At 42.7% G+C, this 23,222-nt stretch overlaps 1 protein-coding gene across 2 annotated transcripts in view; it reads right to left on the reverse strand.

Moving 5' to 3' along the window:
- The window catches only part of cep112 (centrosomal protein 112), a 120,767-nt gene that overhangs the window by 16,025 nt on the left and 81,520 nt on the right, over positions 1-23,222 (reverse strand). Inside the window, exons 22-23 of one of the 2 annotated variants that reach the window (XM_030057928.1) lie at positions 13,718-13,780; positions 8,155-8,304 (exon numbers count right to left, since the gene is read on the reverse strand). In XM_030057928.1, coding sequence (XP_029913788.1) covers positions 8,155-8,304; positions 13,718-13,780 — 213 coding nt within the window. The remainder of the gene's footprint in view (positions 1-8,154; positions 8,305-13,717; positions 13,781-23,222) is intronic. The other variant, XM_030057929.1, reaches the window with a different exon arrangement.

The following is a 23,222-nucleotide window of genomic DNA, read 5'->3' on the forward strand; positions in this document are numbered from 1 at the left end:
ATTCTGACACAACAGTAATTGCACAGCAACATCTTTCTTGAGTAATAAAACAAAGTTAACTCCACTAAAACTGTATGTAGTCTTTTACTCCTGGAAATTTGTACTTAAAAAAAAAAACAAAACAAAACAATCACAATGATAAGAAGAATCAATCAAGCAATTTATTTGCCTTAAAAATCATAACAAATATTCTTACATTTTGACTTCTGGTGGTAAAAGAATGTCACCATCACTGATTATTCTTCAGAAATCTCCACCCTACAAAGAAACCTGCACACCTTAAAAAGACAAGTTCCCTTTATCACAGGTTTAAATAAGAAACAAAACTACAGAGTGCACTCACTCACACGAGTACATAAAAAGAGAGGAAGAAAGACAGAAAGTGTGTACCTCACAAACTTCAACAAACAAATGTGCAGTTCAAGACTGACAAAAAGAACATGGACCCACATGTGCTCAAGGACACACACACACACACACACACACACACACACACACACACACACACACACACACACACACACACACACACACACACACACACACACACACACACACACACACACACACACACACACACACACACGCACAACTGAAGCAGCTCTCTGCAACAGAGGGTATCCAGCACACCTGTTCTTGATCCAGGGCTGCCATTCCTTCCCACAGGCAAAGTCATCCTTTCAACCACCTCAGAAACTAATGCATATATAACTACACAACTACAGACAAACCTGCAGCTGCTACACCTAGAACCCTTCAGTGCGTGTGTGTGTGTGAGTGTGTGTGTGTGTGTGTGTGTGTGTGTGTGTGTGTGTGTGTGTGTGTGTGTGTGTGTAGCTATGTGTGTGTGGGGGCTGGCGCCTTGTCCCTCATTACCTGTATTCATGCATAAAAGCAAAACACCTTGATCACACAGAATCCATCTCAACTTGAGGGAGAACTGTACACCCCACACACTGTCCATTGTACCGAGAACAGTACGCCTCATATAGTCAGTGTCACACTAAAACAGAGGGAGACAATGGCCACTGTTGCATTATGTAATGCATCTGCTGTCACCTCACCCAGAGGACACTACAACAGGACCTGCTGCTTGACTGGCACTAGAAGTTACTACTGCATGAGCCTGGATCAAAGGGGCGTGTGTGTGTGTGTGTGTGTGTGTGTGTGTGGAAACACAGAGCCTATGTGGGCATAGCAATGGCAGCGACTATGAGTTTGTTGAGTGAGTTGGGTGAGGGATGTAGAGACAAGGGCACTAACTCAAAGCGATGTTTGTGTGTGAGTGAGAAAATGAGAGATAGAGGGAGAGTGAGATAAAAAAGACAGAGGAGAAAGAGGGAGAGTGAAAGTATGTAGGCCCATGTATGAGACAGAGACAGGAACTCTAACTTGAAGGCGTATTTGAATGTGTGTGTGTGTGTGTGTGTGTGTGTGTGTGTGTGTGTGTGTGTGTGTGCGTGCGCGTGCGTGGCAGCATTCGGCAGGCAGAGAGACAGGAAGCACTGCTGTGGGGAGCAGGAACAGCGGTGCTGATCAAAGCCCAGGCGGGTGACACTATGGGCGGAGTGCCATTGTTTATTCACCAGCCACCTCTCCCTTTTGGCAGGGCGAGGTGAGCATGTGTGCTTATGTGTGTGTGTGTGGTGAGAGAGAGGGAGAGGGAGAGAGAGAGAGAGAGAGAGAATGACAGAGAGAGTTAGACAGAAAGAGTTCGAAGACACAGAGTTGGAGAAACAGAGAAAGAGAGAGTGAGGGGAGGAGAGAGAGCCTGTGTGTGTGTGTGTGTGTGTGTGTGTGTGTGTGTGTGTATCTTTGTACCTTTCACTTGGCAGGCTAATGTGGGCTTGAGTTCTGTCAGATTTGGCAGCTGCACATTTCAGACAAGTGCACACACACTCCCACATGCTCTCTCTCTCTTTCACACTCACTCACACACACACACACACACACACACACACAATATCCCCTGCACACACGGCCACACACAAACACACGCCCCTTCATGTACTGAAGTAACACCAATAACCTCACTAATAACTTTGCATTTCATGCTCCACCTCCTGTCAAAGATGAAAATCAATACACAAATGCAGATGCTCACCCATGTCGACAACAACAGGAAGTGAATAATTCCCTATTCCAACGGGTGCAGTGCCTTCCTCTCTATTGGCTCCCCTTCTCCTTACCTGATATGAATAGACTGGACAGATGAAAGCAAAAAGAATGCTTTCATCTTCCTTTCACCTTCCACAGTCCTTTGACACAGGTCTGGTTCCAATACTTTGAGCGCACCCACTCGCTCCTTGTTCACTATTGTGAGATGATAGGTAACCTAAACATAACAGGACGAGGCATAGTTTAAGTTGTTTAAGATAATTGATGAGGAACAAAGAAGAGAAGGACATAAGGAAAAGTGAGACAGTTGGACGGTATAAAGTTGTGAGGGAAATTCACAAAAACCTCTTCTCTTTTTGCCCATTCACATTCAGAACATTATGGTGTGACATATTTTCTTCTTGTACTCACTCACCCCTGAACTTTATTCTGTCCCTACCACCTGGCGAGTAGATGAATGGGTACAAGGTCCCATGGGTAAAGTGAGGTTCCATGAGTAGAGTGAGGTTCGGGCAGTTATGGGTGACGCAAAACACAGTTGTGAATAATTGTGAGCTGAGAAAAACTTAATAATAATAAACCATACAGAAAATAATCTCTGCTAAATTAGCGCATGTATCCTCGCACTTTCACCCTCTTGGCATTATGCAGTGTTATACAAGCAGGTTCATAGGAGTGTGGGTTTGTGTTTATTAAAATTACCACCATGTAAGGCCGATGTGGTCGGGCGAGTTGCTTAAGCGGGTGATTCGGGTGAAAGAGCTGACCCATGCATTACTAATGAGTGCTGTCAGCAGTTGCTGCCTCCAGTGGTAATAAGTAATTTACATACTGTCCTCCTATATAACAAGTGCAGAGAAAATGACTAACAAACTAATTGAAGCACTGGCTAGTTGGCAGTTACGTCTCAGTGGGTTGGCAAGAGAGCTAAATAGCTAATGGGCATATAAAAATATTTTGAAGATCAGTTTCAACAAATTTCTTTTGCAGGAGCTCTCAAATGGATAGGGAACATGAGCAAGCCATGAAGTGGGCTCAGGTCTGCCATGTGATTTTGCTCAAATATCAAGCTCAGTTTCAAACACAAGTAGTAAAATTTTATGAAAGCAACCTAGGATCATACTGTTACTGCAGTTCTTTATAATTTGCAATCTCACGTTGTTTGATAAATGTCTGATTTCTCTGACTTCAGAGCATTTGATAACTAGGTGCTTGTTGGAGTCCAGTTTCTCACACAAGTGCTACATGGTGACAATGTTCCTAACAGACGTGCTGCAGATTGTAATCTGACAGGTGCTTGGAGATGGTCCAGACACACAAACATCTCTGTCTTTTGAGGGGAGTAAGCATGAGAGGCCTAATCTCTCTACCCAGATTCCTATTGTTTTCTTTCGGGGTATTAAGTACGCATCAGAAAGCCAAAACAGCGAGGCTTGTTGGAAGCATTGCCAGTCTGTGCCTGCTCGTCAAACAGGACTGGGACAGCTTGCTAAGCGCCCTGTGCACTCAGGTCTGCAACAGTTTGCATCAGACACTTTGATGTTTGCTATTCCAACAGAGTGGGGCCAGCAATGCAAAACCAGGGTCCCTGTCCAAGAGCGCACAATAAAAACAAGCATGCCGAGCAGGCACACACGCACACACTTGCTTGCTCCGATGCACACCACACAAATACACTCCTCTACCACCTCACGTGTACACACACACACACACACATGTATGAATGTAATTATATATACATATACTGTGTGTGTGTGTATGTATATACATATGTATGTATATAAAACCCAGATAATGAGCACACTTTAAATGTACCACCGTTGCTCTAAAAATGGGTTTACGAGGTACAAAGGTCTCTCTGGTTAACGCCCACATTTTAGAAGTCACAAGTACAGTAGAGCCACAGAGAAAGCTAAAATCAGGCTATAAACGACAGAACAGGGCTGGCGAGGAAAAAAGGGACATCTGATCCGGTGCAGCATGCATTCAGAACAACTGTTTTGGGATTATCCCAATTCAAATGCGCGGCTAACTTTGATGTTATTTTCTTTCCCTCCCATTGTCTGAAGCCCCTCGCTTTCTTCATAATCCCGGCCCTTTGAAGTGAGCAGCATGGAAACAATGTCAGCAGGCGACACACTCCCTCCGATGGCCCACTGACAGCTCTCCGCCATTCCTTTCTTTCTTTCCTTCTTCTTTCTTTCCTCTCTTTCCCCCTTTCTTCCCTTGTCTCTTTTTTGCTGTCTCAATACTCACGCTTTCGCCATCCTCTGTCTGCCTCTCTGTCCCTTTATTTCTCTTCAGTTGTTTGGCATCTTCACCCTTCTCCTCTCTCTTTTCTCTCTGTTCACATCAGCCTTTTGTTTCCTCTTTCTTATTTATTTATCTTTTGTCTCTTTATTCACCGTCTGACCACTCTTTCCCTTCTCTCCCCTTGATTCTTTTTCTCTCTTTCCCTTGTGTCTGGCCTTTAATCAACAATTCACCCGTTAATTGGAGTCTCATTAGCGGGTGGTTAACACAGGGGGATCATAATAATGAGGACACAGATAATGGAAACAGAAAGCCTTTGTCTGCTCCCAACACAGATGCCATGACTTGGGTCTACTAACACTGCCATACAATAAGGGAGACAGCATGTGTGTGTTGTGTCATGGTGTGTTCGGATTACAAGCAGCAAAGCAACAAACTGGGCAACTGTAGCCGGCTACAATTGCTTCACAAAAGCAGTAACTGAGAATGTCAACAATGTCATTTTGAGTTTGTATATCCCAAAATGACCATCATTACATATTTTAATGCTACTTCTTGCTGTATATGAAACAACACTAGCAAGCGTAGAAATTGTAATAAACAAATTCAATAACGGTAATGTGAAAAAATAAGAGAATACTGGCAAACAGAAAAGGGTGGACTGGTTGCTCCATATGATCAAATGTAGATCAAAAATTATGTCGGGTGCTCTTGGAAACGGGGAAATGGAGTGCTTAAAACAAGAAGGCAACCCAGGAGCTCTACATATGACAAAATGTAACAGCAAGCAAAGACATTTAAAAAAAAACTCTCCTGCAGCGGATAAATCATTAAAAATCCACTGTGGGTCTTTGAGCCCTGATGAAGATGAAGAATCAGAGAATATTGTCTACGTCATTGTATCAATTCTCCAAGAATTTATTTCTTCTTTAGGATGGCATCATGCAAAACCTTAGTTTGGTTTTTCAGTGAACTTTTAGGTTGAGGAGGATAGAAAATAATGAAAAAAAACTTTCTCACGATTGTGACTGGGCCTGCATGTGCACTGAGTAAGGTTATATGTGATGCATGAGTAGCACTGTGTGGACAACTCCCACTGAAAATGACTTGTAGCTTTGTCACTCTTAATCTGAATGTACTGTCAGAGTGAATGTGTCAATTTATGAATGAGTGAGTGAATAAATGAGAAACTGGGAGAAGCATGAGAGAGAGACAGAGAAAGTGAGAAACTGTGAGACGACCTGAACTTCTCCAGTGGTTTACCAAGATAAAGTTACATCACCCCTATCTGGGACAGAAAAGCACTTAAGTGGAGAATCTGGACTGGATGAGGTGACCACTGAATCACCGTCAGCCCACACTGTCAATCAGCAACATGTTTGGATAGCAACAGAAGAGGCATTTTTAACATTCTAGGTGTGGGGCTAGGCTGGGGCTTATTTGACCCAGAGCAAACTGACCTCCTGTAGAGAAAACCCAGGAGTGAGTGAAGGGGGCCCAGGATACCAGGGCCAGGAAGGAGAGAAGATCTAATAGGAGGTCACAGACTTGCCTCCTTACTTTATGTGGCAGCTGCAACCACAAACAGACAAGGTCGTGTTTGAAACCAAGTCCCGATTCCAGACACAACAACTCTTTATTTAGAGAGACACACCCAATCAACTGCCACCGAGTCTCTGCCTGGTTGCTAGGGCCGGAGGCAGAATACAAGATCCTGTGATTCCAGGGCCTATCTGCAAGAACTGTGCTAAAATCTGTGAACACGTGTAGAGTATCGAGCATTGGTAGAAACTAGTAACCCCAATTTTCAATTCAAACAATCAAAAACCTGGTTATTTTTTCAAAACAAGCCATTACTTCACTTTGTTATTTATGCTGATTCTTATGTTTGTGTACAAAGGAATAAAAATAAAATCCCTGACTGTTGTTTCTGCATGTAGGCTGTGTAGGTTTACTACAGAGTCTACCTGTATTTAGCTCATCCAAAAAATGCTAATGAAGACAGCCTTAATATTGTAGAAGTATTTCTGCTATTTAAATTTGTGGGTGAAATCTGTCTGTCATTCCTGCTACAACTCTGCAGAGTTAATTACACGCTGTAGACAGCTATGCAATACATTTGTGTGAAGACACTCTTACAGAAGAAAGAATAATCAACAAGGCATTGCAAAGGGCTGCTATTTTTATAATACCACAGTCGGTCTACTCTAATGTAAGAAATTACTTTTAAAAGTAATTTTCCCTGACACCGGTTTTATCTTTACACAAAAGAGACACTATATAAGTTTTACTATAGGTGGGGCAGTCATAGTCTGGACTTCAGGGTTTGATAGCTCACTGCAGTTTCCCTGAACTACTTCACTAATTTGTGGTAATTGACTGACCGAGTATACTAATCTAGTGTCTCAGTTCTACAGCAGCTCAAAAGGAGAAAAGCAAGTTATCTTTCATCTCTAATCTCTAGATTTCATTGGCTAATCTATTCTCTTTTCTGCACATGCAGTTTGATTTTTAAGTGGGCCACGTTTATAGACCAAAACAGAAGTGGTCGTCTTAACACAAAAGGTGGGAGCTGAATAAGTGAAGGGAGCAAGGGAGTGGAAACAACTTATAAAAGAGGATGAGAGCAAAGACAAAGAGGAGCTGTGCTTGAAGACGCAAGAAAGGAGTGCAGCAGACAGATTTATAAGCTTCACTTAGACACCAAAAATACAAACCACTCAGACACACTATGAAGCTTGCAACTACTCATAAAAATGATAGACCCCATGTACACAAACTATGACCTTGTTTCAACAAAAGAAAGGCAACCCATGTGTAGTATGTAAAACTCGTATCCAGACAAGGAGGGTCTGCAGTTTAACATGCCCAGAAGTCTGAAGAGTTTGGATGAACACCACAAGAGCACAATGAGCAAAAAAAAAAAAAAAAAAAGTGTGTAAAACTGCTAGTATCCTAACCCAGTGACCTCCTTTAGTGCAAGGCAAGGGAAGGGCAGATAAGATGGCTGCCATTTTGAAAACTGATCAATCTTGCACAGCCAATAGACATCCTGCTGGCAGTGCATTAGTCAGTACAGATGTTCCATAAAACTAGTTATCTGTACTGGCTGCATTGAAATGTTAACTATGGTACGGAACACATTTTACCACTGTGCACCTTGTTTCTTCACTATGATTGCTCTCAGTGAGTTGATCAGTATGGATGCTAGAGCTGTCAAAGGGTACCTCAGCAAAATGAAGAATACTTTAATTTCACTACAATTTAATTCTCTTAAAAGTTTGACAACACAAATGTATAAGTGATTATTTAAGAATTTCTCAACTTCACCACTGTGAATAAAGTATGAAACTTATTTAATACTTAAAATAAACCACAATATCTTTTCATATTAGGGACCCCACAGGGCAAAAATCACTTCAAATGGAGGTCTGCTGTTTAATAAATGCCAGTGTGGGGGTCTGGACCATGAACAAGCTACAGGGGTGCACAATTAATCATGTATTAAGTTATATCTTCATTTCTGTCTCCACAACTACTAACTGCAAAATACTGGCATGTCATGACACTGACATGTTTTTATCTGACTGAAAACCCCCAATCTAGTTGTTAATACTCATGATGTTAATCTAAGATGCAGTAAAATTATTTTGCTGCCAAAATCATCCTGATGAGCAAGTGTGGTTAATAAATGTTATCACAATGCAGAATCTAGCAGAGTAAGTGAGAAAATTATTTAGTCCATCATTATCAGCCCCGGCCTGGTAAGTGTTCAGGACTGACCTTATTGGCCTGATCAGCCTGTTGCATCACAGTCCTCCTCTCCTGGTCCCAGCGAGCGTTGGCCTCCTCCAGCTGCCTCTCCATCGCCTGCTGCAAACGCACAACCTCCTCCTTGGAGTCGCACATTGAGGCCTGCAGCTCCGCAATTAGCTAAGGGTCAGGACAGGGGAGGAAGACAGAGAACTTAATGTGGGGGAGGAAAAAAATAACGCATTTGATTCCTGGGTTGTGTACAAGACTGACAGAAAACCAGCAGTAATGACAGATGGACAGATGAGCAGACACTGTGTCACACCTGCTGGTCATGTTAGGTAAACGAGAGGCTATTTTTCAGAGTGACAAATGAACCATCATCTCTTATGACCTCCAGTGCTGAGATGTACTCCTAATTCACATGCATCTTCCTCATCTTACTCTGCCTGATAAATGGACTCTTGGAACGTGTTTAGTGCAGTTTTGAAATGACTGACACAGTGTGAGCATCAAAGTGCTAAGAAAACCTGTTGCCAGATGCGAAATGCAAAACACGTTCGCTAAACAAACGTTGCTCCAATTTGTTTCATTTCGCTGGGCTCACAAAGTGAATCGTATCAGATGGAAAATACATTTCACATTCGTCATGGATTTGGACGGCGGTAACAATCACCTTGAAACATTGCTTTTCCCAGAGTTTCATGTCTTTTTTTTTTTTGAGACCAGACAGAAAAAAGAAATTCAGACAGAGACAAAGAAAGCAGAAGGGGGGAGGGGGGGTGTAAAAAAAAAAACTAGACAGGGAGGAAAAAAAAACTTCCTTTTTGAAGAGCAGAGTGACTTTGTGTTGGTGAACTTGCGGTGCACACCAAGATGAAAAGGAGCAGCCTCAGCTTTGAAATCCTCCAGTCAAAATTAACATTCTATTTAAGCCACTGTCAGGGAAAGGAAGAAGAAAGATGAGAGAGGGAGAGAGAGAAAAAGAAAGAGAAAGGGAAAGAGAGAGGGAGAGAGAAAGAGAGAGAGGGTGAGGGAAAGCGAAGGAGGGAGGGGGTGGGAGGGTGGGGTGGCAGTACTGTCGCTAGCTCTGGGCTAGACAGATAATTGTTTACCGTGTGCAAACTCTGGAGGACTAGCCCTGCTGGAATCTGCTCATTGTGTGGGAGTATGGGAGTTAGAGCGATTGAGTCGACCACAGGGTGGGAGAGAGAGTGAAAGAGAGAGAGAGAGGAAGATGAGAGGGAGATTAGACTTATTTTGTCAGTGGGAGAGCCACATGAAAGCAACAAATGGCACATTATTATGGGAACATCAGTTCTGGGCGTAATAATTATTTTGCAATATAGATTCCCTGCATTTGCTGGTCTTCAGCCCCAGGGTGGCGGCGGCACACTACACTAGTGAACTCAGCCGTCTGTCTTGTTATTCCTGTATATACACCACAGCACCTTTTTCTCTGTCTGATAACCAGCCAGGCCTTTTTAAGTCTGTAATTGGTCTGGTGAGACTTGTCTATTTTCACAGCCTGCTAGCATCTCTGTTTAGGGCTAAAGGCAGGCTTACCTCTCTGTGAACCTGAGGTAAAAAAAAAAAAAAAACAGTGGTTGGGAGGGGTGATCAGGTCTGACATTTAAACAAAAGAGGTGAGTAACTATTTTGATTGCTGAAGGCCTCATTCCCTCAATGGCATGCACATTATCTCTTGCATTCAGTAAACTTAAAGCAAAAACTTAAAGCTATTCTGGATTAGCAGTCCAGGGGAGCACAGAGCAAGTAATGAGGATATTTCACTGCCAAGTGCGCTCATATAACACCCAGGTAACGATGCGACCCAATTCTCTACCAAAGTTCAATCTCACTTGAAAGGAGTATTAATTGTCTGTCCAGAAGAAAATTATCTTCTCTTACAAAGTGATCAGAAGCAATACAGCAAATAAGCAAATAGTGTGTCACCTTCTCCTGTGCTCATGATTCCTGTAGACTTCAAGTCTTTATGCCAAGCAAATATGAAATGTGACCCATGAGAGCTGAACCAGTGGATGGGCAGAGGTGAAAATAGTATCAAACATCTTTTCTCAGTCTGGGTAAGTCGGAGAAAGGGTATTTTGCCCAAAACATTTAAGTACTCCTTTAAGATTGTTAATAAAGTGTCAGAAACAATGTGTATTATGCATTTACTCCCAATGATGGAAGACTACAAAATGAACTCGAAATGGAAGTTATCACTATGATTCCAGCAAATAATTTCCAGCGAGAAATGTGCTTTCTTGCTCGGTCACATGGTACAACAATAATCACCTGAAGCTCAGTTTCAGCAAAAACCAATGAGCTTGTGGTTGACTGTCCTCGGTGTCATCCAGGGAGAAGAAGTGATGCAAAAAATGCTGAGTTGTTGCTCACAATAATGGCCAGAAAGGTGTTTTTGCAGAACATTATGATCTCACAGTGACCTGGACTTCATCATTTTAGCCTATTTGATATTTGTGTGAAACTTTGAATAGTTGAATAGCGTTTGAATAGTTGAGTTATGACCAGAAATGTGTTTTCGGAGGTCACAGTTAGCTTGACCTTTCACGTCTAACCATGAGTTAGATAAGTTTAATCAGTTCATCCTTGAGTCCAAGTGTGCCTGAGGTATCGTGTTCACGGGATTGACGTACGTATGGATGGACAGTACCGATGAACCTGAAAACATAACGCTTCTGGCCACGGCTGGCACCGGCACTGTGGCATAAATAGAGTGCATCTACGCTTGAACTTCCACTGAACAACAATCAACAGAGGTAACAGCCTTCATTAAGAACAGCAGAGCGAGGGTAAATCAGTGTTTCTGAGCGTTAACGACTGATAATGTTTGCAAAGGAATAAACACTGTAACGGTTTCTGGGAACTGTACAGTATGATTTGTGCGTCAGGAGGTCACATGTGAACATTGTTTGTGCTGCTGCAACACCAGTGTAGCAGTGAAAATAAATAAGGCCTTTTTGCATGCGGCGTGAACTTCAACCTCCCTCTTCCAGAATGCGGCACTTCTCATGCACTGTACCTCCTATTGTATTCATTGCACCTCCTACCCTCTCCCATGGTAGATGGTCAGGGATAAAGTAATGATCTCTCACTAGTATCACTGCTACCGCCCACTGTAGCCTGATCATTAAGTGGGGGAAGAGAGCGCAGCCCTGTTCAGTTCACAGGTCACCCAGGAGGACCACTCACAGCCAGATGCTTAACACACAGGATTGAATTGGAGAGACGCTAATTAGGAGAGCTCTGTGCATGCGTTTATGTGTGTGTGTGTGTGCATACGAGAGAGGCACAGAGACAGAGAGAGAGAAAGACAAGGAGCAAAAGGGAATGTGCAAGAGAAAGAGGTGCATGAATGTGTGCGTATGCGTGCACATAATAATAGGTGCACACTTGCGCTGCGTGTCTCTAATCCCCTCAGGATAATGTATGGCGTGGTATGTTTTTAATTGGTCTATTAGCCATGCAGTTGAGTGCAAGAGCGATGCCCCCTGTCCGACACTGAGGGGTTAACAGCCGGGACTAGCCTTTCAGGTTCAAAGGCCTCTTGTTTACATTTGACTGAGCTGCCCCAAGGGGTAGCAAACCCCACCATTCCACCTTTACCTCTCAAAATAAAGCTGCCTGAGTCCACTGACAAATAGTCTGCATTAATCTCGCATATTAATACGGTCATGCTAAAATCTGCACCTTCTGCAGTGGCCTTTGTATAACTATACGCTTCGACAAAGGTGTTGAATTCTGGGCACAGAGGTTTTCTTTTAAAGCCAGAGAGACTGTTGTTTGTTGAGCTTGTGCCAGCTTTGTGTCCCCAAAACAGAGGATTAATCACTTGTTGCTTTGTCTGCGGTGGCGGACCGCACCGCCAAAACAGGCGAACGCGGCTGAACTTTCGCACAGCGCCCGACTCCTTTTGAAGTCGGCCATTGTGTAACCTAATAAGCTACCGTTTTCTCACAACATCTGCTTGTCAACCCCGCTTTCAACTCTGCGCCTTTGCCAGCCAACCCAAAATGGAGGGATTGAAAGGAGGAGAAGAAAGAAAGAAAAACAACAACAACAACAACAAAAAAAATCCCTCTTTGAATTGCTTCTTTGGGTAACGAGGTGCAATTACGGCCAAATGATTGTGATATTTTACCCCGCTACATAATCAGGAAGAAAACTCTTTTCTTTTGTAATGTAAACACTACTTAGGGTGTTTTGGTTCTTTTATATGGGCGAGCTAAATGCTGCCTGAACTCTCTCTGACACATTTTGCTGAATGATAGAGTGTGTCCTGGGCAGTAATATCCTGGTTGGAGAGCAGAATTGCCCTAGTTTTGAGCGGGCTCGGCCTTAAAAAGATGAGCTGTAACGTTAAACATATGGGAAACTTTTAGACAATGCAGGCAGAGGATGTCAGGGAGAGAAATGACAGGGAGAGAGAAACAGGTATGGAGACAGGAAAAGGAGAAAGAAGGAGATAAGGAAGGACAGAGAAGGATGAATTTAAATTTACAAGAAAGGTTAAAGAAGTTGTGACTGGCAGGTCATCAGTTCGATCCCCCAACCGGCAAAATGTAGGTCGGGGGAGTGAATGAAAGGTGTTATCCCCTCCCTCAATATCCACGGCTGATGTGCCCTTGAGCAAGGCACTTAACCCCCAACCAACTGATGCGGAGCTGCTAGGTGGCCATCAGTGAAGGCTGTGGTTGCACTGGGCGGCTCCCACGTGTGAATGTGCAGCGGGTCGCTGCTGAAAAAGAGCATGTGCCCTCAGCCAATCTACCCTGGGTAAAGAAAAGGATTAAAATAAATAAATAACCACAAATAAGGAAGGAAGATGAGAGACAGTTGTAGAGAGATAGGGAGAGAGAGAGAGAGAGGAATAGAGAATGATAGCGGTGGAGGCGAGAAGACAGGAGCAAAAGTAACTAGAGAAAAAAAAAAAAACAGTGAGAGTGAGAAACATAATGAGGGGGCCTTTGGCTGAACTTTCAGCACCTTTAATATATCCCACACACCATTAAGACTCCAACTATTACAGAAGCAGCACTACAGCAGACAAAGCTGCGTATTAATTAAGGGCAAACATTAGCATTATTTAAAGCTGGAAAGCAAATGCTGGAGACTTCCTCTTAGGGGTGAAACATGAAAAAGTGACCTCTGTTTTCAAGACGAGAGGTCAGGGAGGCCTTACAAGCTCTCGCCTCTGACTCTGGACGCCGATATGACAGAGGCAGAGAGGAGAAAAGCGAGACAGTGGGATTTCAGACATTATTTATGTAACACAGGCCTCTGCGTTTTATATGTAGATTTATTTGTCTGAGCTTTACACAAACCTCATGCCAGGAATGGGCTGAGTGTGTACACCTAGTTGAGAACATGTGTGTTTGTGTCTTTCGGTGTAATGGGAAGGGTAAAGCAAGAAAGGGCGGGCAGCTGTGTATTCAAGAGTGTGTGTCTGTATGTGTGTGTGCGTTTCCTCACTGCTCCCATCTGTACATTTGTGTGTTCTTTCAAGCAGTCCAGTGAAAAAAGAGAGAGAGAGAGGGGAAAAAAGGGGGAAGAGAAAACTGATTACCTTGGCAGACTTGGCAAGCTTCTGACTGTACTCCTTCTCAATCTGCTTCAACCTGCTGTTGGTCTGCAACAAGAAGGGAAAGGGGAGTGTGAGGAAGAGATATAAAGACGGAGAGAGAGAGAGAGAGAGAGAGAGAGAGAGAGAGAGAGAGAGAGAGAGAGAGAGAGAGAGAGATTGAACAGAGACCAACAGTGACACAGTTGTGAAATAGAATCTGCAGTTAGGAACCGCACAGAGACACCCTCACTCTCCCTCCACTTGCCCTACCCACACTCACACTCACACTAACTCATACACACACATGCGCACAAACATGTTGACCTCTGCCTCTTGGCAGTGTGTCCTCGTGGCGCAGGCCTGTGGCCCCCGGGCAGGATGCCAGGCCCAAAGCCCATGTGTGCCAGTAGGCAGCGACGAGCATGGCAAACAGTGGGCACGGCTCCCCTTTGATCCCCTGCCAACGATTCATCACTTAACAGGAAGGGGGGGGGCTGCTGCTGCTGGTGGTGGGGGGGGGGCGGGAATTAAACGTTGCTGCCAATTAGCTAGGGGAGAAAAAAAGAGAAGAGAGTCCGGGGGAAAGCTGGGAGACACAACATGGAGGAGACAGAATGGGAGAGAATGGAGATTGTCGTTCAGAGTTTATCGAGCAGTGCTCGTCTTTTTGTTTTGTGTTGTTCCTCTGTGGGAAGCTCGCCAGCTGGAAGCAGACACTCCAAGTGTCTAATACAGATCTGTCTCCTTTCAGCTAGCTGTGTTGTGATGCCAGTGTTTCAATAACAGGCTGTATAGTGGAGTAAGATAATTAAGTGTGAAGAAGTCCTGGATTTCATATGGGCTGTCCATGGCTGCCTATGTGGTGCTGCACTCTACACAAGCAGTGGAGGAAGTACAGTGCAAACTATTCACTATTCAAAAGCCAGTCAACAGTTTGGTTGGTCAAGTTTCAAAGTAGATCAAGTATATTTTTATATCATACATACTCTACGTTCATTTTTTCTTGTCTCATTAACTCTTTGAGCTCAAAATCTCTTGAATTTGCACTTAACTAGCTTCAAAGTCAGAAAAAAACATAGTTTCCACATTCTGTGACAATGTCACAAACATATTCTGAATCTGCTGGTTGCCACACTTCCTTAAAGCTACAGGTGGATGACAAATTAAAGGGAAAACAACATACAGGGGTTTTGGGACACTGTCATCATCAAAACACCAAATGAGGGAATATCTTTGCAGACACTCGTAGACTATACCAAGACAAACTGAAGCCGTTCTGGTGAGAGATGCACTGATCCACCTTTTTTCCGTTCCGACCGGATTCCAAAACCTGGGCTTTGTCTATCAGCCGATACTGAGTACCAATTAAATTCCAGAGCTCTTTTTTCTTGCTTATTATTACTGATTGTCACTGTTGTTGGTATAACGTGCAAGGTTACGCGAGGATGTAATAAACAACACAAAACTTCTTAATAAAGAGCAAAAATATATCTATATATATAAAATGTATTCAATTTACATGCACTCCAAAGTAATTTATTTGAACTAAAAGTAAGTTAAGTAGGCTTCATGTACAAACAGGTGCAGGAGAGCACCTTTAAAGGAGGATTACAACATTAAAGGAGTTGCAACTCCTTTAAGGTTTTGGAAAAACTTAAGCAAATCAAGTTCACAGCAATGCATTATCAATTAAGTAGATTTCGCTCATAATAATGACTACTACAGTAGAAGTTTCTATTTTGATTGCAGTACCGGCACATGCCACTGTGTTGCTGTACTGTGATCAGCACAATGCATCCAGGAAGGCACTGTCAAAGAAGAAGAAAACCTGTGTGTTCTCCAGCTACAGCCAGGCTAACAGCGGTAGATTAACCACAGAAACGTTATAGAAATACTACAGCAATGTGTGTGTGCACATATCACATTTCAGTATGTGAACTTTACTAACACACATAATGTTGGTATTTCCTTTAATTTGTACCCACTGTACATCATGCTTACACTGAGTGATATATTCAAACAGAAGTGCCATTGTTTCACAGCTGCACTATTACATCAACTAGAAAATATCTAAATGTCTAGTTCATAATTTTATACACATTTCCCTGTAATCCAGCGGGAGCTTTTTGGTGTCTTTGGAAACCTTAATATCTCCACTAGAATTTCAATTGAAGCTCTGTTTAAACAAAGCTCGGCCGTGCAGCAATGACAAACAGAAGTAAATATCCTCTGCTGATATTTTGCACAACCACGTAATGATCCGAATTTTTTTTTTCTTCTCATACTTCATACCCATTCATACATTCTGCTTAACATGCTCTGGTGTCGCAGCTGTGTAGATTTATTTAGCACTACTTCGCTGTAATCTCGATTCATATTCTTTTTGTCTTTGCTGTATGCAGTTACTGTTTGTTGCTACAACAACTCGATTTCTTCATGGGGATCATTAAAGTTTCATCTCATTTTATCTCAAGACATCTGTAAAAAACTGACTCTGAGAAACTTGGGGAGAAATATCTCTGCATCTCATGTGGCACTGGGAGTATGAGCATGTCTCTGCCACTGATGTAACAATATGTCATTATTTGAATTTAATGCTGAACTACAAACAGTGACAGTGTATAATTAATGTAATCACTCATGACTCCTTACTGAAATGAACACTTCCTGTCAAATTAAAGCCCCTGAACATAGAAAACAAAAATAACAACTGTGATCGAGGAACTTGGGACAAAATGTGTTAAAATACAGTCAACCTAATTGAAACACATAAATGCATGTGTGCAGAGACACTCACACACACACACACACACACACACACACACACACACACACACACACACACAGACAGCCTGAGTCTCTTGCTCTTATGCTGACAGCTACTGACAGACAGACAACTCACTAACAAACACTGTTTCAGTGAACACGCCCCTCAAAGCCATCAACACCTGAGCTGCGTTTGGACTCTTCACCCCATCCAAACACTTCCTGACAAACACTGCTGTCCGCTCTGAGCGGACACACCTGTCACCACGGAAACACAGCCGTCACCACGGATACGGGCCTGTCTTCCTGCGCCAGGACTCTTTGAGTGGCGTCTCATTCGTCCCTAGGGGCCCTATAGCAGCTGATGAGAGAGGGGGAGACAAAGAAGGGTGTAGAGAGAAAAGGCTAAAGAAAGAAGTAAGTGTGTGTGTGTGTGTGTGTGTGTGTGTGTGAAGCAGGGGACCATGAATGGATTGACAAAAAAAAAAAAAAAAAAAGTCAGATTTGTTGTCTGTCGTTACGAGACCACTCCATCTTGACTTTAGCTTTGCTTTTTAATACTTTTTTTTTTTTTACTACACATATCTCTGCCTCCACTTTGGGAATCTGTATTCCCCTGCCATTTTTTCCACATTTCATTTTTGATAATTTCCTCACCAACAGGCTATACAGGCATACTTCTCACAACCTGACATGAAAAAATAATATCACAAACACATGAACCTAGTTATTTGATTGGACGTCAGTATTGTTACGACCATATTTTAAAAATGAAAACCAGGAGAAAGACTGAAATGTAGGCTATGTGAGCTCAATAGTGCACAGTTCATACAAAAATAAAATATCAGTATTAACCCTGCAGCTGGTTGTGATGTAATGAGGTGTACGTTACTGTGTGTACTGAGTGTGTATGTTTGTAGGTGTGGGTTCATGTGTGTACATTGATGGAAACATCTGGTCATATTGACACACAAACAGGCTCAGATGTTTCATAAAAACATAAAGAGCTAGCTACTAGCCTATTCCTTTTACTTCAGTCACCCTGGGGAATATAGCAGGAAGAATTACACAACATCATGCATTATCCAGCTCAACCATCTAAACACACATGAAAAATGGCTGGAAATAGATAAAGATACAGATACTAGATGCAAGGAAAAAATAGCCCAGCAGAACTGAGGTAAATACAAAGGGACTATCAGAGCAGAATTAAAAGCCCAGATATACATTTGTGTGTGTGTGTGTGTGTGTGTGCGCATGTGTGTGAGCACTTTCAAACAGACTACCTGTGCCCTGCCAAAGGCATTTTTTTGCTGAAGGCACTTTGAGCCTGTATCAGGCTCTTCAATCGCCTCTTAATCCTAGCGGTGTGGAGTGCGGCCGCTTTGAAGTGTGTGTGTTTGTCCGCGTGCATGGTTAGCTGTGTGTTTGTGTGTGTGTGTGTTAAAGAGAATGGAAGTGGATCTGAAGGCAAGGCATGCACCGCTTACCAGAACTTAATTAATAATCTGCAGTGGGAACCAAGCCAAACGCGCGCGCACATACACACACATACACACACACACACAGACGCAGACACACACACACATACACAAAATAGACTGTGCACACAAAGGGAATAAAAAAACGTGACAAGTTTCTCTTTTTCTTTCTCACTTACAAACAAAAAAAGTCACACTTACTCAAACACACACACACACACACACATACATAAAGATAATGAACAAACAGGATGCATAAAGTTCAAACACATCCAGAGTATGATCTATGGTTGTTTGGCACTTAAATTTGCTCAAGGTGTGTATTGCCATTGTTTGAAATAGACCAATGTATTGTTGCCAAAGGAGGATAAACTTAGGTAAACATTTCTCAACAGAGTAATGCTGCCAACACATGATCACTTCCGTGTGTGTGTGTGTGTGTGTGTGTGTGTGTGTGTGTGTGTGTGTGTGTGTCTGTTTCCAGTAGTAGAAAAAAAGTCTATACCATACATTCTATAGCGCTGGACAGGATATTACCTCCATATGGCATTTTTCTCCGATATGTTTCCAATCATCTTACATTGCTAAAGAGCGGTTTTGGCTTTCAGCGTCATCCTAAAGCTGAAGATATAAAACTACACACATGGAGGCACAAGCATGATGTCAATGCGCATGGAGAGGACTCAACATGGAAAGCAACTCACAGGTGAGGAGGTCAAGGGTAGGCACACTTTATAGGAGAAAAAAACAACACCACATACTGTAGTTTCATTTGGTTTCTGGTAGTTGATATTTTCACCCGGCAAACATGCTGCATATTGCACTCGGGGGACCTGATTTGTGAGGATCATTTTTTGAAAATGAGAAGAAAAAAAAATCCGACTAGTGGTTCAAAAAGGAGGCTTTTTTCCCCAATGATTCACAAAGCCTTCAGTTTTAGTGGCAGCAGGATTTGTAAGCGTTCAAAACAATTCTCTGTTCACTACGCATGACTCTCATAACAATTTGAGTTCAATTTGCCAGGGAGGGGGAGCTGGGAGATGTTATTTGCTCGTTTGTCTGTAATCATTGCTGTCTTGCTGTGCTTGTCTGTGTATGTGTGTGTGTGTGTGTGAGAGAGAGAGAGAGTGAGTGAGAGTTGGTGCTGTAATGACAAGAGGCTTTATTTCCATTTCACAGTTTGCCATCACTGCCTGTCAGTAGTGATTCTCTTCATCTCTGCTGCTCACTGTCGGTGCACACATCACACACAGTAAAGAAATAATACATCATGAGCACGCACAGATAAACACGCGTCAGACGCTCGAACTCGCACACACATACATGTAACATACCAAAAAATACAGTGATTACACACCCTAAACCACTCGATTCGGGGTATCAGACAACCAATTACATCCATTACTATCAGTGTGATTTGCCTCAACACCTAACCCACATCATAAGGTCCTGGGAAAAAAAAAAAAAAGGTTGTGTGAGGCTGTGAATACTGAATGGACAGAATCGGAGATTGCTTCAACATGCAGGTGGACACACTTGAAAACCATAAAAACAGTATTAATTTCTTATTTGTTTCTTACGTCTCCCTCTCTTCCACACTCCCTGGTGCTTTTATTTCTCATTATATTAATAAGGCTTTGGTAATTAAATACGTGCATGTCTGGGGGGGAGCGGTGGATGGGCTGAAACTGTCCTGTCAAAGCATCTGTGTGCAAATTTTGGAGGTGCCTCTTTATCGGTGGCTCTGTGACGGTTGGCGACTGATGTCTTAAGAAGGGATGGACCACATGCGGGTTGTTCCATTTGATGAACTTGAAGGGGGGGTATCTGGCTGGGCCAGGGCAGACAGAAGTACAAAGAGCAGCTTATGCGATCAATGGAACAGGGGGTTTGGATTTAGCTGAAGAAAGTGGATTAGTCTTCTTTTTCTGAATTTATAATAAAGTAACCAACAGGACAATTTAAGAATTTCATTCCAAAATGCTACATTATCCAGTATAGAAATGCGGCTACATGAACGTCATCACCAAGTAAGTCACGACCATAAACTCCCTCCTCCAAACATGTCTACACTGCAAAAAAAAAAAAAACACCCATTTGAACATGTCATTTAAGATCATATTTCAACATAAGCTTACATTTCAAAAATGTAAGATGAGATAATCCCACCAGTTTCCAAACAGTGTCAGTTATTTCACGATTCAGGATTTTTCTGGGAACAACTATAAATATGTTAAAGCAAGTCAGAATAAGACAGACCAGCCCACTAGGATCATGAAAATGACACTCGATTCTAGAAAATTATGGAAGCAAGTTGATTAGCATTGGAAAGGAGTGGGATTATCTCACCCCACTGGCAATTGTTTTTTCACTTGTGAGAAAAACAAGATTTTAACTGTGATTATGAGACTAAAAGGAGACTTTTGCAGTGACTGTATCTGTTACACAAAAGTCTTAAGATGATTCTCAACTTTAACAGTAAATTGTAACATGCATTATTTTCATGACGACATGACTGTCAAAGTAGATTTTTTTTCAAATGATGGATTCAAATGGGATTCTTTCATTTCTCTATTTTTAGCCTAGTTAGTCCTCACTCCTTTCCCATTCATCCCTCCATCTGTGCTTTGATCCATCCATCCGAAGCCTGTCTGTCCATCCATCTACCAATTCTACATCAGTAAAAATACAGTCTGTGTGACAGGCTCAGCAGCTCCACTCAGACGCTTGGATGAATCCGAGGTGACTTAGGGCCTCAGCCCAAAAACAGAGCCCAATATCACGGCGTCCTACTTAAAACTCCACTTCAAACCAAAGTGTAATCTATAGCATGCAACAAGATGGGAGCTGCCTGACGCCATGTTTTAATGCGATTGAGAAAGTGTGTCGCTTCCCTCTCTCCTCTTGGATGACTTCAAAAAGTGAGCAAGGGAGCTGTGTGATGTTTTTTTGGGACGGCAGTGCCTTTACTTTGACTCTTTCATCTGCTGGGTGACTCTCTCTCTCTCTCCCTCTCTCTCTCTTCCCCCCCTCTTTCTCCCTCTCTCTTTCTCCCTCTCTGCCGCCGGGCCTGATGGTGCACTGAAGAAACTTGAAGCCCAGATAGGTCTAGGCATGCGTGGATGCACCCACCCACACACACACACCCACCCACACAAACACAAATACACACACACAAAAACAACATATATTCTCACACAGATACACCAATGCCATCTCCAGGGCATTAAAATGTATCAGTATATGGCAACAATTGTGAAAACACTCACCAAAAATAGACACACAAAAGATCCAAATTTACACACGCATGTGGGCAAGCGTGTACATCTCATGTCACTTTCATTAACAACAACATTCTATATCCTCTATACACCAAACCTAAACTTCACCTCTCTCTCTAAAATCAGATTTTCAGCTCTGCCTTCCACCATCTTTCTCTCCCAGTCAGTCTGTCAGTGTGAGGTGAATGTGGGCCCTCTTTGATCATCCCTCTGCCTGTGTTTCTCTCCTCCTAGCCTAATCCATGACCGACTGAATAATGTGATTTGGTGTATCTCCAAATGGCAGAGGACCAGCCTAATAAGTCAGCCACGACGGGAGGGAAGAGAAAAGAACAAGACTTGACGAAGACAACAACAATAACAACAACCTCGTACCACCATCTTCTGGCTGACAGAGAGAACAGAGTGCTCACTGAGTTTGATAGCGCGTGTCTCAGTGGGTCAGGATCAAACCTGCTATATGGTGTGGGAGGATGGATATGGATGTTAGATGTAAAACACTGTACCAGACTACCAAAAGTAGTTAGCCTAATAGCTACGTTAAATAAAACCGAATCTTTCTGAAGAGTTTTCATGACATCTGAAGGGTCTCCTCCTTCACCTCTTCTCCACAGAGGAGAAGGAATCCTACACCATAGCACTTTTACTCTAAAGGCTTTGTTCCATAACACTTAAAAACAACAATCTGAGTCTGTCAGTGGCAAAAACAAGCACTTTTAATGGATGTAACTTGACAAGCGAACTTGCCCTGTTGATTACATCGCAGCCTTATTTGCAGCAGCCGGCTGAAGGGTTCTTCACCTGGACCCCATGAGGCGGAAAAAGGGCCCAAGTTGAAAAACACCAGAATTATCCTTTAATGAAATGAACACCTAGATAGCTGATACCGTCTTGGAGATTTAGTGCACAAATAATAGCAAAATATATAACAACTGGGCAAAGAGCTGATGCAGTCATTAATGTTATTAGTACAATTCAACAGTTTGATAAGGTGGCTGTGTATTTAAATTTACAGAAAAAGTTAAAGTGAGTCAGTAAACTCATTCATTATTCAACCTCAGTCTCTATCTAAAGCACTCAGTTGTAGCTTGACAAGAGCAACTTTGGTTAACCTACATAGCTGATTTTTGGGGGGTTATTAGCTAGCTAAGTAGCCACTAATAGCCACTAGTTACACTGGTTTCTAATAGTTACAGTGCATTCTTTTAGACAGTGCACAAAAATGTATTAACGGTGGTGTGACCTAAAGAAAAAGAGGTCTATCACTGGAGGAAAAAAAGCCATGTCTGCTCCATGTTGTACATTTAGAAGTGGTGTTCACAACCGTCGCTGTCCAAGAAAATCAAGACCTGCACTTGAGCCGGAAGAATGCAAGTTGCTTCATCTGAAATTTTCAGTGTTTATGTGGCGCACAAACTGCCATCGTGTTGCTGCTGGTGCGTGTGGTCACTCAATGAACATGAAGAGGTTAGGTGGAAAAAATGTACGTTTTACACGAGAGAACCAAGAGAAAAGATTGAGACATACAAAAATGTCCTACTATCCTCCTTAAGCTATTGAGAGAAAGAATCATATGGGATGCACAGCTAAACAGTGGCCTTCAAGCCTCAGCCTTCTAATATTCAGCAGCTAGTGTGTGTGTGTGTGTGTGTTTGCGAGAGAGAGAGAGAGAGAGAGAGAGAGAGAGAGAGAGAGAGAGAGAGAGAGAGAGAGAGAGAGAGGGAGAGAGTGTGAGAGAGTTGTGTCTTTCATGTCAAGGTACTCCTACAGGGCATGGCTGGAGGGTCACTGGTGCTGTGACATAGGAAACACTGATTGGCTACTGCAAGGCAAAAAGCTGCACTCTCATTGGCTGATGTTTGCCTGCAGGAGGTTTTGTCACACCTGGTTAGTGTTTGATGAAATGCCCTTTCCCTTTGATCTGAAGTGAAAGCAAGCATGCATGTATACACCCACCCATCCGCCCGTCCACACACACAC

Source organism: Myripristis murdjan, chromosome 8, assembly GCF_902150065.1.
Source record: "Myripristis murdjan chromosome 8, fMyrMur1.1, whole genome shotgun sequence".
NCBI classification, from domain to species: domain Eukaryota; kingdom Metazoa; phylum Chordata; class Actinopteri; order Holocentriformes; family Holocentridae; genus Myripristis; species Myripristis murdjan.